This window comes from Neopelma chrysocephalum, unplaced genomic scaffold, assembly GCF_003984885.1.
Source record: "Neopelma chrysocephalum unplaced genomic scaffold, ASM398488v2 Primary Assembly neopelma1_23b, whole genome shotgun sequence".
NCBI classification, from domain to species: Eukaryota; Metazoa; Chordata; class Aves; order Passeriformes; family Pipridae; genus Neopelma; species Neopelma chrysocephalum.
In genome coordinates this window covers 121,047-136,766 of record NW_020897692.1, presented here as the reverse complement: position 1 = coordinate 136,766, position 15,720 = coordinate 121,047, and the positions used below count along the sequence as shown (strand labels likewise).

At 35.9% G+C, this 15,720-nt stretch overlaps 1 protein-coding gene across 1 annotated transcript in view; it reads left to right on the top strand.

The window, feature by feature from the left end:
• Nucleotides 1-15,720, top strand: part of LOC113974765 (glutamate receptor ionotropic, kainate 2) — a gene marked incomplete at its 3' end in the record, with an annotated part of 340,470 nt that overhangs the window by 211,444 nt on the left and 113,306 nt on the right. The window contains exons 9-10 of the mRNA XM_027698214.1: nucleotides 5,466-5,579; nucleotides 13,546-13,752. Of these exons, the coding sequence (XP_027554015.1) occupies nucleotides 5,466-5,579; nucleotides 13,546-13,752 (321 nt within the window). The remainder of the gene's footprint in view (nucleotides 1-5,465; nucleotides 5,580-13,545; nucleotides 13,753-15,720) is intronic.

The window sequence follows — 15,720 nt, the reverse complement described above, 5'->3', positions numbered from 1 at the left end:
TCCCAGGTGCCTTTCTGCCTGCATGGGGTTGTTGTGGCCAAAGTGCAGGACCTGGCACTTGGCGTTGTTGAACCTCATCCCGTTGGAATCAGACCATCTCTCCAGCTTGTCCAGGTCCCTCTGAAGAGCCCTCCTGCCTTCCAGCTGATCGACACTCCCTCCCAACTTGGTGTCATCTGCAAATTTGCTAATGGTGGACTCAATCCCCTTGTTCAGGTCATCAATAAAGATATTAAACAGAACTGGGCCCAACACTGATCTCTGGGGGACACCACTAGTGACCAGACGCCAACTGGATGCAGCACCATTCACCACCACTCTCTGGGCCTGGCCCTCCAGACAATTCTTTACCCAGCACACAGTGCTCCTGTCCAAACTGTGGGCTGCCAGATTTTTCAGGATTGTGCTATGGGAGATGGTGTCAAAGGCTTTGCTGAAGTCCAGGTAGACGCATCCACAGCCTTCCCCTCATCCACTGGGCGGGTCACCTGATCATGAAAGGAGATCAGGTTGGTAAGACAGGACCTGCCCTTCCTAAACCCATGATGGCTGAGTCTGATCCCTTGTCCATCCTGTAGGTGTTGTGTTATTGCACTTAGGATGATCTGCTCCATAACCTTGCCAGGCACTGAGGTCAGGCTGAGAGGCCTGTAGTTTTCCAGGTCTTCCTTGCAGCCCTTTTTCTAAATCAGTGTGACATTTGCCAATTTCCAATTATCTGGGACCTCCCCAGTGAGCCAGGACTGTTGGTAGATGACGGAGAGAGGCTTGGCGAGCTCTTCTGCCAGCTCCCTCATCACCCTAGGATGGATCGGTCCCATAGAATTGTGAGGGTCCAAGTGGCTCAGCAGGTCATTATCTGTTTCCTCCTGGATTACAGGGGGCTATTTGGCTTCCTGTCTCTACCAGTTCCAGAGGCCACTTGTCCTGAGGACAACTTGTCTTACTGTTGAAAACTGAGGTAAAGAAGGTGTTAAATACCTCAGCCTTTTCCTCGTCTTTGATAACTATGTTCCTGCCCACGTCCAACAAAAATGGAGATTTTCCTTGCCCCTCCTTTTGCTATTAATGTATCTGTACAAGTACTTCTTTTTATTCCTAACAGAAGTGGCTAGATTGTGTCCAAATTTTGCCTTTGTCTCTCTAATTTTAATTCATTCTACATGACCTAACCATATTCCTAAACTCTTCATGAGTTGCCAGCTCTCCATAGTCGGTAAGCTCTCTTTTTCCCCCCTAATTTCCTGTTCAGCCAAGCTGGCTGCTTTCCCCACCAGCTTGCCTTTCAGCACACTGGGACACTCTGTTTCCGTGCGTTCAAGACTTGCTTCTTGAAGTATGTCCATCCCTCCTGGACCCCTTTATTTTCAAGGGCTGTTTCCCCAGGTACCCTCAGAACTAGTCTTCTGAGTAGGCCAAAATCTGCCCTCTGGAAGTCCAGGGCAGAAGTTTTATTGATGGCCCTCTTTGCATCCCTGAGTATTATTTCACGGTCATTGTGCCCCAGACGGCTTCTGACCACCACATCTCCCACCAGCTCTCTGTTTGTGAACAGCAGGTCTAGCGGGGCCCCACCCCTGGTAGGGTTATTTACCAGCTGAAGCAGGAAATTATCCTCTCTATGCTCTAGGAATCTCCTAGACTGCCTCTTCTCTGCTGTGTTGAGTTCCCAGCAGACTTCCGGCAGGTTAAAGTCTCCCACAAGAACAAGGGCTGGTGATTTTGAGACATCCGCAAGCTGCTTGTAGAATAATTCATCACCTGCTTCATCCTGATTGGGTGCTCTATAACAGACTCCCACTAGGATATCAGCCTTGTTGGCCTTCCCCATGATTCTGATCCACAGGCACTCAACTTTATTGTTACTGACTTTAAGTTCTACAGAGTCAAGAGACTCTCTAACATATAAAGCCATGCCTCCACCTCTCCTACCTTGCCTGTCCCTTCTGAAGAGCCTGTAGCCACCCACGGTAGCACTCCAGTCATGTGAGTCATCCCACCACGTTTCCGTGATGGCGACTACATCATAGCTTTCCTGCTGCATGATGGCTTCCAGCTTCTCTTATTTCTTACCCATGCTGTGTGCATTGGTGTACATGCACTTCAGCTGGGCTGCTGATTTCACTTCTAACTCTGGCTTTCCACCCTTAGGCTCATCTCTGGAGAGCCTGGTTTCAACCTGTTCCCCCTCCAAACCTATTTTAAAGCCCTCCTGATCAGCCCCGACAACTTATGGGCTATAGTCCTTTTGCCCTTGCTAGATAGATGAAGCCCATCTGATTTGAGGAGACTAGGTACCATAGAACTAGCCCCATGGTCGAAAAAAACAAAATTCTGCCAGCGGCACAAATCCTTTAGTCACCTATTCCTACTCCTCATTCATCCCTGCTACTGCAGGAACTGAGGTGAACACCACCTGTGCTCCTGTCCCATTAACTAACCAATCCAGACCCTTGAAGTCCTTTTTAATTAACCTGATACCTCTTTCATTAACGTCATCACTGCCAGCCTGGACCACCAGCAGTGGATAATAATCAGAGGGCCAGATTAGCTCAGGGAGTCTCCTACTAATATCCGTCACCTGGGCCCCGGGAAGGCAGCAGACTTCCCTGTGGGATGGGTCTGGTTGGCATATAGGGCCTTCAGTTCCCCTCAGAAGGGAGTCACCTACCACAACTACTCTTCTTTTTTTATTTATAGCTGTGGTTGTGATCTGTCTGATTGACAGGGTGCAGCAGGGACACCCTCCAGAGAGATCCTCTTCTTGAGTGCCCTTTGCTTGACTCTCTGGGCCCAGGGCCTTGTACCTGTTCTTTAAGGGAACCATGGGGGTTGATGGGGGTTGGGAAAGGATTCTTCTACCTCTTTGATCAGGGACCTGTTTCCATTCCCCCCCACCTACTTGGTTTGCTCCATCTGCCTGATGGCAGGAGGGGCAGGGCTTCACTGTCTCCTGCTGGTCTTCTTTTGGGGTCGAAAGAGTATGACTCCACCAGTCTATTTCCCTTTCACTCTCCCCAATACTTCTTAGCCCCTCCTCTTCCTCCTTGAGCTCTGCCTCCAGGCACAGCAGATCGTTCACCTGCTCTCATTGTATGCAGGCGTCTCTCACACTGTCCTCTGGTACTAACGCCAGGCTCAGATAGTCTGTGCAGCCAGTGACCTGAACAGCTATGTCCTTCCTGGGGAGTTCTGTCTTTGAAACAAACTTTGAAAGTTTATTTAAAATAAATGTAATGCACTAAAGTAACTTGTTTCAATTGCAGTTATATGTAATATAACTACATTTTTGATATTTAAAATTTTCTACTGAAAACACATAAACAACTCTAATCTGTTCAAAAGACTATGTAAAAATTAAAATACTGTGCTGAAACAAATAGAAAATAATTAATTTGCTGCACTATTCATGCACAGTTTTTTTATAAGAAGTAGCTTTGAAAATGTGTGTGTGATTTGGGAGCTACACATATCAGTGACATATCAGAATCTGTGGTGTAAATTGTTGAGTTTGAGCTCATCAATAAAGATAAACCAAAAATGCCTAATTTTGAAAATCTGATTTTGTTTCATTTCTTAGATTTTTGATTCACAAAAGCAGCAATAAAAATACAATTAATCTAATTTAGAAAACTAATGCATCAACTTATCAAGACAGAAGTTTGTTTTTAAAGTTATACTGTTGATAGTTCTTATAAATTTGTATGGATGTAGTTAGATAAAACCCAAATTCTAACAGCTGATATTATTCTTTTGTTTGTGGCTGTGGCTGTGATTATGTTAAAAAGTAGGAGAGGAAGTATTTTAGTTAGCAGTGTTTTAGCCTTTGTCAAGTTAAATTTGAATTGTGAATATGAGCTTGAATAAAACACGTGATTTAAGGAATTTTGGATTTGAAATTGATCATATAAGTTGATGATGTTTCCCAAGAAATTTTTGTGCTACTTGTGTACCTGAAGTTGTATCTCATAGAGGACATTAGTCCAGCTTCAATTATGTAAGGATAGGCTCAAGTTCCGGTCTTTGTCATTCCTTGTTATTCTACTCTAGTTTGGACATTGTTCAATAAGGCTGAAGATTTTGGGTTTCCTAAAAAACCTTTTAATTCACCAATTAAAATGATACTAAAACAGTAAATGAAGGAGAGTTCTTTTGGTACTAAGGCTCGATTTCAATACTTTAAAATGGTCAGTTAGATGTTATTTTCCAATTGTATTTCTGAGACACACATTGCATTATCTTCTTTCATCAATTTATGAGGTACTGAATGACCAAGTTCAAAGACTGACCTCTTGGAACTGAGTGTTAAGCAAAGAAGAAAGATAAAATATTGATTTCCACAGAACAGAAAATTGTAGAAAAAGAGAGCAAATTTATCTCTTCTCTATTACAGCACCTGCTGATTCAGGCTCAGTCTCAGTTTTAGAAATAGAACTCTTCTCATTTCACCCACACAATATTGCATTCTAAACACTCTTTACAGTCCTACGGCAACAAATCACTTAAAAGTATACGAACAGTTTCTCAGGAGTCACTTTGAAAGATTATAAAAAAAATTGTGTTTGTTTATATATACATCTATACATACATATATATATATTCATAATCAAACATCACATAATTTTTATTTTTTTTCTAGATTTAGTTTTAACATATCTTTATCTTTTATTATGGGTATTGTATAGTATTTGAAGTGATGTTTAAAATCCTGTCTAAAAACAAAGTACAAAACATTTGTATGGCTTTTTAGACAGTGGAGTAATACAAAGATTCTGATTTCTAAAATGGATAGATATATTTACTGCTTGACCATTTTAATAGTGTAATGGTGAAATTGCAGATAAATTATGTAATCATTACTTATTACTTAGTTTGTGAGTCTGTCTCTGACCTGAACCTTAAAGCATAACCCTGGATGTTCTTACTTAGATAAAAATCCTATTGACTTTATTTCAATGTATAAAATGTCAAAATACTTATGTATTGAAGATTTATCTGTAAGTAAATTAAGTTATTGCACTTAACCTTCATCATTATATTTTCCAAAAAACATGTTTTTGTCTTGCTGTTCTCTCTGATCAAGAAAAAGGGTAAATCCCTTTGTAGAGACAATGCTTTCTGCACTGCAAATGAATTTCTGCCTGTTAAGCTATTTTCAGATGTGATTTATCTTGAGGAATGAAAATTAAATGGAAAATTAAGTGTTCAGAGTAGCTTTAGATATTCTATACGTCATTCTTACACTTAATGTCACACTTTGCGAAACATAATTTGAGGTATTGGTAAACATATTTTAAATAAGCAAACTTTAAATTCAGTGACAGAGAAAAATGGAGCAGAGTTTAATAATAAATATTAGCAATCATTTTTTTCCCTGCAGCAATTTGTTTTTCCTTACAGTGTTCTTTTCTAGATGCTGATATGTAACTAATTGGCAATTTACACAGTAATGTACTGATTTACAGGTTGGAACTTGGGATCCATTGAGTGGCCTTAACATGACAGAGAATCAGAAAGGAAAACCAGCAAACATCACAGATTCCCTGTCCAATCGCTCTTTAATTGTTACTACCATCTTGGTAAGCAATTATATTTGCTTTTCCAGAAATACAATTGTGAAGAAAAGCTAATAGAATATGATATACGAATTGCAATAGTAATGAACAGTCTGTAGTATGAGTTACAGTTAGAATTTACTGTGTCGTGAATGACCTCCAGTTCATCTAGTCATGAATATTTACTCCCATCTAAGTTGCAAGCAAGTTATCCTAATTTTAGAGTTACGTTAGTTGATTAGTAATTTCACTTTTCTTATTATTGACTAAAATGTTTGGTTCTTTACAAATCTATTTAGTTCAGCAGCATATGAGAAGACAAAAGGTATTTGTTTAAAAATGTGTTTTGTCTGTTAGTTTAACAATACTACCCAGCAAAATTTATTGTTTTTGTTTACTGTTCTAACACTATGATATTCTCAAAAGAAAGTACAAAGTATTTAACATTTATTTAACATTGTTATTGCTTGATTATTGAGTTGAAATTTTTTATCATCCAGAAATTTAGTTGAGCTATCATTTGAACTAGACCAGAAGAAACATTTTAAGTAATTTTTTTCATTTCCATTGTTAGCAAATTCACAGTAGTGAATGAAGTATTTTTTACTTATAATTACATATATTTTTATGTAAAAATAAGTGTTTACTAATTTCCACACAATAATTTTCAAATAATAGTTTTAATTTCAATACAAATGAAAAACTCTCCAGAAGTGTGTCTGTTGTGTTTGTCTGCTGTCACCATTATCGCGAATTTGCAAATATAAAAAAGAATTCACTTCCCAACAGTTGTATACTTTGTTAAGAAGATTTTACTTGCCAACATATATTTTGACATTTCAATCTAGAATAAATTTTTTTATAGGTACATAGATACAAATGTCAGTGGGTTTTTAATTTTTTATGTAAGATAAGTTGATAATTTCATCCAGTGAGTAACTTTTTCATTGCTTATAAGGTCTCTTTACAAATTATAGAAATTATAGAAAATCTTCTGAAATACTTTGTTTCATTTATTCCACTAATTGAAAAATATATAAATTGGAACATGACTGACTCGCTTTCAAACATAAGTTCTTGTTATGCTACAACCTGTGCAGTTTTACCACAATTTTCTCTTACACTTTCAATTACACATACTGCTGTTACATTGTATCCACATAACCTGCCAAGGACTTTTCTTGATGCTGTTCACTGATATATAAGTACTTCACATTTATCCTAATTGTTCCTAGAATTACTGTTTTGCAGAATATTGTCCTGTGTCTGTCAGTGACCTGTTCCCTTCATTACTCAGTAATCAACCAGCCTTTGTACCTTCTGCACACTTCAATAGCAATCATCGTATACTTGATTCCAGATCAGTGATAGCAATACTGGGACAATGATCGATCCCTGCAAGATTACATAAGAAACACTCAAAAACTTAGAGTGTTTCAAGTTTGTTTATGTTTAAATATCTATCTATTGAAGAGGTTTGAGTTAATACACTTTATGTATCATATTGCTTTTGTATAGTGATACTTGAGATTGCATGATTTTGTTTGAAATAACTAGCTAAGGAGAAGGTAAACTGCACAAATGTAAAGAGCAGTGCTGCCAATGAGCACTGAGTTTGGCTTGGTAAAGGTCGTAAAAGTAGATTGCCGAGATTTAAGAGAGCAGCTGCCTTCTGTAATCAAGGATACCCCTTCTGTTAAGTATTAACTTTTGGTTAGTAGTCTTTTTTAAGTATCTGTCCTCTTCACATGTATTTAAATAATAGAATAAATAAAAGATATATGAGGGCTTTAAATTGGTGTTACGAGTTGCTCATTTGTAGCTGCCTTTAAAACGGCAGTTATTGTTCAGTAAAAGTTTTGGTAATTGCAACAACTCTTTTTAGCTACGAAGACTGGTACTCAGAATAAGTGCTACATATTGTAAGAGCTGTACTCAGAATAATAAGAGGGACCAAAAACATTTCTGGTGCAGAAAGCATATGTACTAGCTTAATTTTGTAGCTCTATTTTTTTTGTGCTTAACAAATGCATTTCTGTTGGACAGAAAGCATGTTACTGAATATTCATTTTGTAGCAATGCAAGGGAACAATAAAATGCTAAAGCTCCTAGAAACGTATTTTCTTCATCATCACTTTCCTTTACTCTCCTTTTTTATCCTGGAAAATATTGCTTAACTCTCCCCCCAAAAATACCAAAACAACAAAAAAAGACAATTCTCTCCTTTAAGCTGCTCATGTGATATTTCTATGCCCTTTTTTTTTCACTTTAAGAATTCCCTATAATAGTCTATAGTATACCAACAGCTGTGGAGCCTTAATTATTTTTTTCTGTAGTTTGTTTTAATGCTCATTTTTCACTTAAAGATCCAAGTCTTTCTTTTATTTTTAATTCTGTTTCTGAAATTTGGAACCGTATCTTTTTCCTTCTATATATTGTAGTCATTAAGATCTTTACAGCTGCGAGTAAGCATACTCTGCATTTCCAGTGATGATTGAATCTACTGGACATGAAAATATATCGATGGGTAAGATAATAAAAAATAAACTGTGATTCATAAAAAATCATCTACTGCAAGTAAGGACAGAACTATGTGCTCTTTTTTTTTCCTTGAATTCTGCATTACACATTTTGTAGGTAACTATATGAAATATTATTCCTTGGTTTATGAGCAATTCAGTGGCTCTCTTCTGAAAAGGGTTAGGGGTTCTCAGGACTTCATAATTTCTCAGAAGTCTACTTACATGTAGTTTTTGTTCAGAAACATGTCTGTTTTCTAAGTTCTGATCCCGTAACAACCCCAAGTAATGATTGAACATGTCTGATGGATTGATAGTCAGTTTTTTAGGGGGGGAGAGTAATTAAAAAAGAGTATTAGATATGCTATTTATATACCTTGTAACTGTAGCTTTGTATATAACAATCTTTTTCATACTATTACTTTATTTTATTTTAAAGCCATCTGCATTGAAAATTTAGAATTTCTTTTGCAATTTCTTTAAAAGTCTCCATTCTGAATATTCTACGTTTTAAAAAGCCAAAACAAACCAAAAAAACAGCAGAAAATAAGTTTTCAACTTCATTAATAAGGATTTATTATCATTTGATTCTCCTAAATTGACTTTGTTATGCAAGCTATCAGAACTCTGATTGTTTTTTCTTTAGATTTTTGGTGTAATTATCTAAATATTTTTATTTTTGTATATATTCTACCTTTGTTTTGGAAGATATTTAATTTTGGAATTCAATTTTCATGTTCATAATGGTCTGTGCATGATGTTTGGTGTTTTTATGCTAAATTGCATACCAGCCTGTACATATTATCATACAGGTTCATTTTTCCTGTTTGGCTGAAATAAATGCTCCTTCCCTTTCCCATATATCTTTTATGTGTTTTTCTGTATCTACTTACATCAAAGCTCTGAAAAACTCACAGTTGTCAAATTTAATTTTTTCAAGAAATATTGAAAGTTATGAAAGGTGTGTGGTGTTCTCAAATTTAGTAGTGTTTTGTTATTTCACATTTGAAAAGTTAAATTACTTTTTTTATTGTACTTCTCTGAAAAAATTGCTTTGAATGAGGAATAAATTAGAAGGAATAATTATAATAGATTTTAAAACAATTTTATTTAGTTCAAATAATATATATCTATTCCCACACTGTATTTCATTTATTATTTTTTTCAAATGGGTAGTGCAAAATTTCTTTCCTTTTTTCTTTTTTTTTAATATTTAAAGCATGAGTTTTCAATAGCCAAATTTTAAATTCATATATATTAAAAAAATGTTAACATTAAAAGAATAAATTTACCTTTTGTCTTTATAAGAAAGGGTCACTCATCCTTTGTACACAAAATTGAAGATTTAGAGTTTTTTTGTTTTCATTTTTATGGTATATTTTGAAGAAAAATACCTGATGCAGGTATTTCCTCATAATTACCATTGCATCATTTTAGGATGATTCAAGAAATACCTAAATTTTGATTTATTAATAATTCAATAACATTTGATTCCTGTTGTTGTTATAGCCCTGAACAATTATTTCTCTCTCATAAGTCTATTTGAATTTTGTGTACTGTCACAAAATAGATGAATCCGTTTTTAGCTTGCAAAAAACTGTAAATATGTTATTTTTCTATTTTTAGTTTAATCACACATGATAGATTGGGTTATTCTTAGAAACTAAAGGAATATACAGTTCCTTACTTTCTGGTTCTGGTATTTTTCTTATTGTCTTTTTATATCTTTTTTTGTCATGATTAGTCAGTACCTAAATGTCACTCCCAGACTTCTCATACCCATTTCAACATCTAGACCCTGCCTGCTCTTCTTCCTGAACTAGTTTTCACTCCTGCCTGTATTCCACTCCTCTGTCTTCAGCCACCAGTGCACACTGTAAACTGACTGATTTCTTGAAGATGTAGCAGACATTTAAAGCAAACTAGTGTGTTTCAGGAATTTTTCCACCAAAAAAGGTAAATTTGCCTGCTTTATGAATTATGTTGGTCATAAGTTGAAAATCCCTCTTATCCTGAGATCCAGCATAATGTCTGTGTACTTCAGACTTGAAAGGTACTCACAGAGAAGCTTAGCCACAGTACTTTTTTGTGTTGCAAACATATGCAATGCTTATCAGGAAAAGCTATGAGGTTTGAAGGGAGTCGTCGTATATGAGTGTGTAGAGTGGAATCAGCACAAGTTGAAGTTTCACTTGATAAAAAAAGGTCAATACATCTATTTTTCTCCTGACTGGATGCAAGCAGAATGTTGGATGGTCATTGATTTATATCTCTGAATAATGACTGACAATTACTTTCTTTGGATTCCAAGTTTACGTCATCCTACTGAACACTTTCTCTTAATTCTCTAGTGCTTCAATTCCCTTTTATTACTAAAATGTTAGTAATAACAATATACTTTTACATAGTGGCAAGCATCATTTTATAACTCCACTTCGGGATTTGTACTTATGAATACCAAGGGCCACCAGTCTAGGAAAATACTTTCTGTATTTTTTGGCTCTCTTGGGCTTGGATTTTTTGTTTGTTTTTCCCCACAGTATTTTTAAAATTTAAGACACCTCATAAGAAAAGAATGTTTTGCTTTATATTATGGTAAGACCTAATAAAGTCTTTGATATTCTTCATGTATCATGAAAATATGATTTAGTTCAACTGAAAAATAAGTTAGTACAGTCTGAAATGTTGCAACAGTTTAATGCTTACACATTTTGTGATTTACTGAGTCAAGAGTTTTTGCTTGAAATAAACATCGACTTATATCTGTTTTACTTTAATGGAATAGGCATTTAGTACACATTCTTGGGATGCAGCTGAAGTAGGAAACTGCTTTGCAAATAAAAGGTCTGAAGAGAAAAAAATGTTTTGGACAGTAGAAGACTATACAGAAAAGTAGCAGATGCCAATAGGAAATGACTTAATGTAGGATTGGAAAAGTATTAAGAGAGTATTAATAACTTATTGATAAGACTTCTTAACAAAAGGTTTTTATGCATAACAAAACATTATAATTATTAAATAGTAGCACAAATACTATTGTAGCCCTTATCCAAACCGGTCAGAGTAAACAATAATAAAAGAGTATGGAGTTAGAGCTAAGAATTCCAGAAAGGGTTGCAAGATTTTTTTTTAACAAAGTATAAAAAAGCATCAGCATAAAAGATAAAATGTCTGAAGATTACTGAAATGATTTTATAGAAATATATGCAAGAATGTATCAACGAGCTGGAGTGTTCAGTGAAGAAGACCCCGCTGTGCTTATTAAGTAAAGGAGGCTCAAAAGCATGAATTGACAATTACATTTCCTCCCTGATATCTCATATATTTAAATTCTGCCCCATATAATTCAGGTTTGCTTGTAATGGAAGGTAGAAACAAAAATGTTTTCAAGAATCTTGTCAAGATTCCATAGATCGAGGGATGTGTAGACTGTAAATATCTGACTCCAAGAGCAAAGGTCTACAATCTGTGTATGTGAGCATTCCAAGCTACATTAGAATTTCATGATGCCTACAAAACAGGCCTTGAAGCTGTGTAAGCACTGCTCAGCAAGAATGAAAATATCCCTGTGTTATTACACTGTTTTGAGCACAAATCCAAAACAGACTAGTTAATGTGAAGAAAATATGTTTTGTCTTAGCATAGCTTCTGCTTGGCCAGTAGCGTGCTTTTTAAGGGAATTCTCATTTCACCTGTGGAAACTGTTTTACTTACAGTTGCTTTCTTTGAGATATTTCATTTTGGTTGTCTGAGTTTATTAACAACTATTTTCATACATCGTTTTTCTCTGACACCATCTCTGCTTCTGAAGAATATTCAATGATCCTTGTCATTTAAATGGCTTTCAACTTTCATGTTTTTTGTTAGGTCTTTGTTCTTGTCAGTACTACACCTAGAAGAACTCTTCTGGAGTTGTTTGCTTATCTGTTGTTTGAAAAATTTCTGTCAAATCATCCTAGTAGTTTCTCCAGACAATTAATTTTATGTTCCTTGTTAATTATATGAAGATCAGTGATGCACTTTTTACAAATATGGCTGTAATCCTATCAATAGAAGTATATAAAAATCAGACTCAGTGTTTTATTTTATTAAAAAAAAGATGTGTAAGAGGCAACAGGGGAGCAAATATCTTCTGATAACACTTCTTTTAAGAACAAGGTTTCTCCCTGCATTCTCCTTTGCATTTTTGGGCAAAATCTTCTATACTCGTTTCAGTTTTATGTAGAGATAGTGTTTAAGTCATGGGAAACCTCAAGACGGAGGTTTATATCAGAAATGCTAACAAATAATTATTAAAGATGACAGATGCCCATACAATGAGATGCCTTTAATGCCACTGAGTGCTGATGTGGAGAATTAGGACTAAGAGTTTTCCTAACTTGCCCTGGAGAGTTTTTTCTGATTATTAATTGAGACTTGTATTTGATAGAGTGTTTGGATCTACTACCATTTGTCTTACCTTACTTGGTTCTTATTTTTTTTCATTGTAAAAAATGAAAAAAATTTATCTCAAAGGTGAGAAAAGACCAAGTTGCATATTTAACCTATCAAGTACAACTTGAATATTCATGTCATATTGTAACAGAAAACTACTGTTTGTTTTTTTTATTTTTCCCTTCACCTTTGTATTTGAGAAAGGCTATCCTACACTGAGAAACAGATGTAAAAATCTTGTGTTTTGCTAAATGTTAATTTTCTTCCCATAATTATGACTGTTCTGTCATTCATTCTAATTTGTTTGCTTTCTGTTTGCCTACTTATTGCAAAAAAAAGTCATATTGCACTTTAATTTAAACATAAGAAGACAAATATTTGAAGAAATTAAATTCAGTTTTCGTGGAATGTGTATCATAAAATTTACTTTTTGAGTTAACTTTTTTGGGTTTTGCTGCAGTCTTGTAAATGGCAACCTATAATTTGAGGCAGTAGCGCAATAGGTGCTTACATTAAATTTTTCCTCCTTCTGTGGGCTTTTGATATTTTACTTAACAAAGCAATGAAAAAACAGTTAAAATACTTTTATAAAGTATAAAATCTAATACTTAAAATATTTGACTGATATTTGGAGTTTTAATTTTTTTTTCATTTGCCAAAGTATGTTGTTTCTGCATTTTCCATCCAAACAATACATTTGAAATTAATGTATGATGCAATTTCTTAAGGAATACATTTAAATTTAGTTCTTATATGAACTCCTTGAAGGTATATCTACAGTGTTTAGAGTGTAATTTTTTTCGAATAAATATGGAAAAGAGAATCTTCTGACTAAATTCACTTTGAAGATATATGAAGACTTTATACAGACATAATCAAAGCTAAAGGATTCTACTTTTCTTATTAGTTCTTTGTACAGGGAGTGGTATCATAACTGTATACGTATCTGTGCACATGACTGTGTACCACTTAAGGCTAAAACAAGAAGAAAGGTATGAGGACACTCATTATCCATTCTGCCTTTTTAATACTTACAGGAAGAGCCATATGTTATGTTCAAGAAGTCTGACAAACCCTTGTACGGAAATGATCGATTTGAAGGTTATTGCATTGACCTCCTCAGGGAGCTGTCTACTATCCTTGGATTTTCCTATGAGATTAGACTGGTGGAGGATGGAAAATATGGAGCCCAAGAAGATGCCAGTGGACAGTGGAATGGAATGGTTCGTGAACTAATTGATCATGTAAGTTAACTTTTAGAAGCTTTCCACTATCCATTTATATTTCAAATCTGTCTGTACAAATTGCAAAACTTTTATGAAAATGCCATTTGAATACTACTGTTTTCAAAATTCAGATGTTTAAAGAAATAATGCAAATAAGTTCATATCCTTTATTTCTTCAGTGTGGAATTTGTTTGTTAAATGAAACATCTCTGTTTTGTGTATAGAAGTGTGTGTTTTGGCCAAACTGGTTTAACTCTTCTGTGACATATGCCTAAGACAAAATATGGAATAAATAGTACTCAGAATTTATTTCTGAGAATGATGTAGAGGTTTTCATAACAAAATATATGTCTTCAATAATCAGTAGAGGTCAGGATCTGAGATTTTGTCTCAGTGAAATTTCTGTGTATGTAGTGTCCTCCAGGGATCAGTGTTGGGCCCAGTTCTGTTTAATATCTTTATTGATGATCTGAACAAGGGGATTGAATCCACCATCAGCAAATTTGCAGATGACGCCAAGTTGGGGGGGAGTGTCAATCTGCTGGAGGGTAGGAGGGCTCTGCAGAGGGACCAGGACAGGCTGGATAAATGGGTGGAATCCAATGGTATGATGTTTAACAAAACCAAGTGCCAGGTCCTGCACTTTGATCACAACAACCCCATGCAGTGCTACAGGCTGGGGACAGAGAGGCTGGAGAGTGACCAGGTAGAAAGGGATCTGGGGGTTCTAATGAACAGGAAGCTGAACATGAGCCAGCAGTGTGTCCAGGTGGCCAAGAAGGCCAATGGCATCCTGGCCTGTATCAGGAATAATGTGGCCAGCAGGATCAGGGAAGTGATTCTGCCCCTGTACTCGGCACTAGTTAGGCTGCACCTTGAGTACTGTGTCCAGTTCTGGGCCCCTCAGTTTAGGAAGGACACTGAGGTGCTAGAGAGTGTCCAAAGAAGGGCAACAAGGCTGGTGAAGGTGCTGAAGCACAAGTCCTATGAGGAGTGGCTGAGGGAGCTGGGGCTGTTTAGCTTGGAGGAGAGGAGGATCACTCTCTACAACTACCTGAGGGGAGGTTGGAGCGAGGTGGGGGTCAATCTCTTCTCCATGGCAACCAGCAGTAGGACAAGAGGGCATGGTCTTAAGCTGTACCAGGGGAGGTTTAGGTTAGATAGTAGAAAGAAATTCTTTACAGAGAGAGTAATCAGACATTGGAATGGGTTGCCCAGGGAGGTTGTGGAGTTACCCTTCCTGGAGGTATTTAAGAAGAGACTGGATGTGGCACTTAGTGTCATGGTCTAGTTGACAGGGTGGTGTTGGGTCATGGGTTGGACTTGATGATCTCAGAGGTCTTTTCCAACCTGGTTGATTCTGTGATTCTGTGATTCTGTAAACACAGACATTATTTGATATTAATCTTTCTTGAAATACAGCAATAAAACAACAATATCCACACATACTGAAGGAGTAAAGCAGTGTCAAGACAGATACCATTACAATTACCTGTAAATGAGTAAGGGAGGCATTACTTCAGGTCTTTTAAAGCATGCTTTCTTGATTGGTCATGCCAGTTGAATTCAATCCCTTAGAAATATTTTAATAAATTTAAAAATTATGTATTATGCCTTCCTGCATTTATTTGGGTAAATTACTTGATAGCATTTTCTCTATAGACATGTGGTCAAAGATTGAGATGAAACATATTCTGCATATCGCTGTGATTTAAAATAGGAAAAAGAGAAGACTATTTTGTAGTTAATTCAAGTGGAACCTCTTAATGATGGCAGAAACTACATGAATAGCTTGAAAAAAAATTCACTAATTTCAATTTACTTTAAGATTTTAGCAGATGGGCAGAACATGTGCTAATCAAAATATTCACATTTACTAGGAGGGTTGTTCTTCATGCTTTTTTAGTAAATGATAATCTGGTATTGGTGTTGCAACAGATGTTGATTATGCCTGGCTTCACACTTTTAAGAAGAATGCGTAGGAGT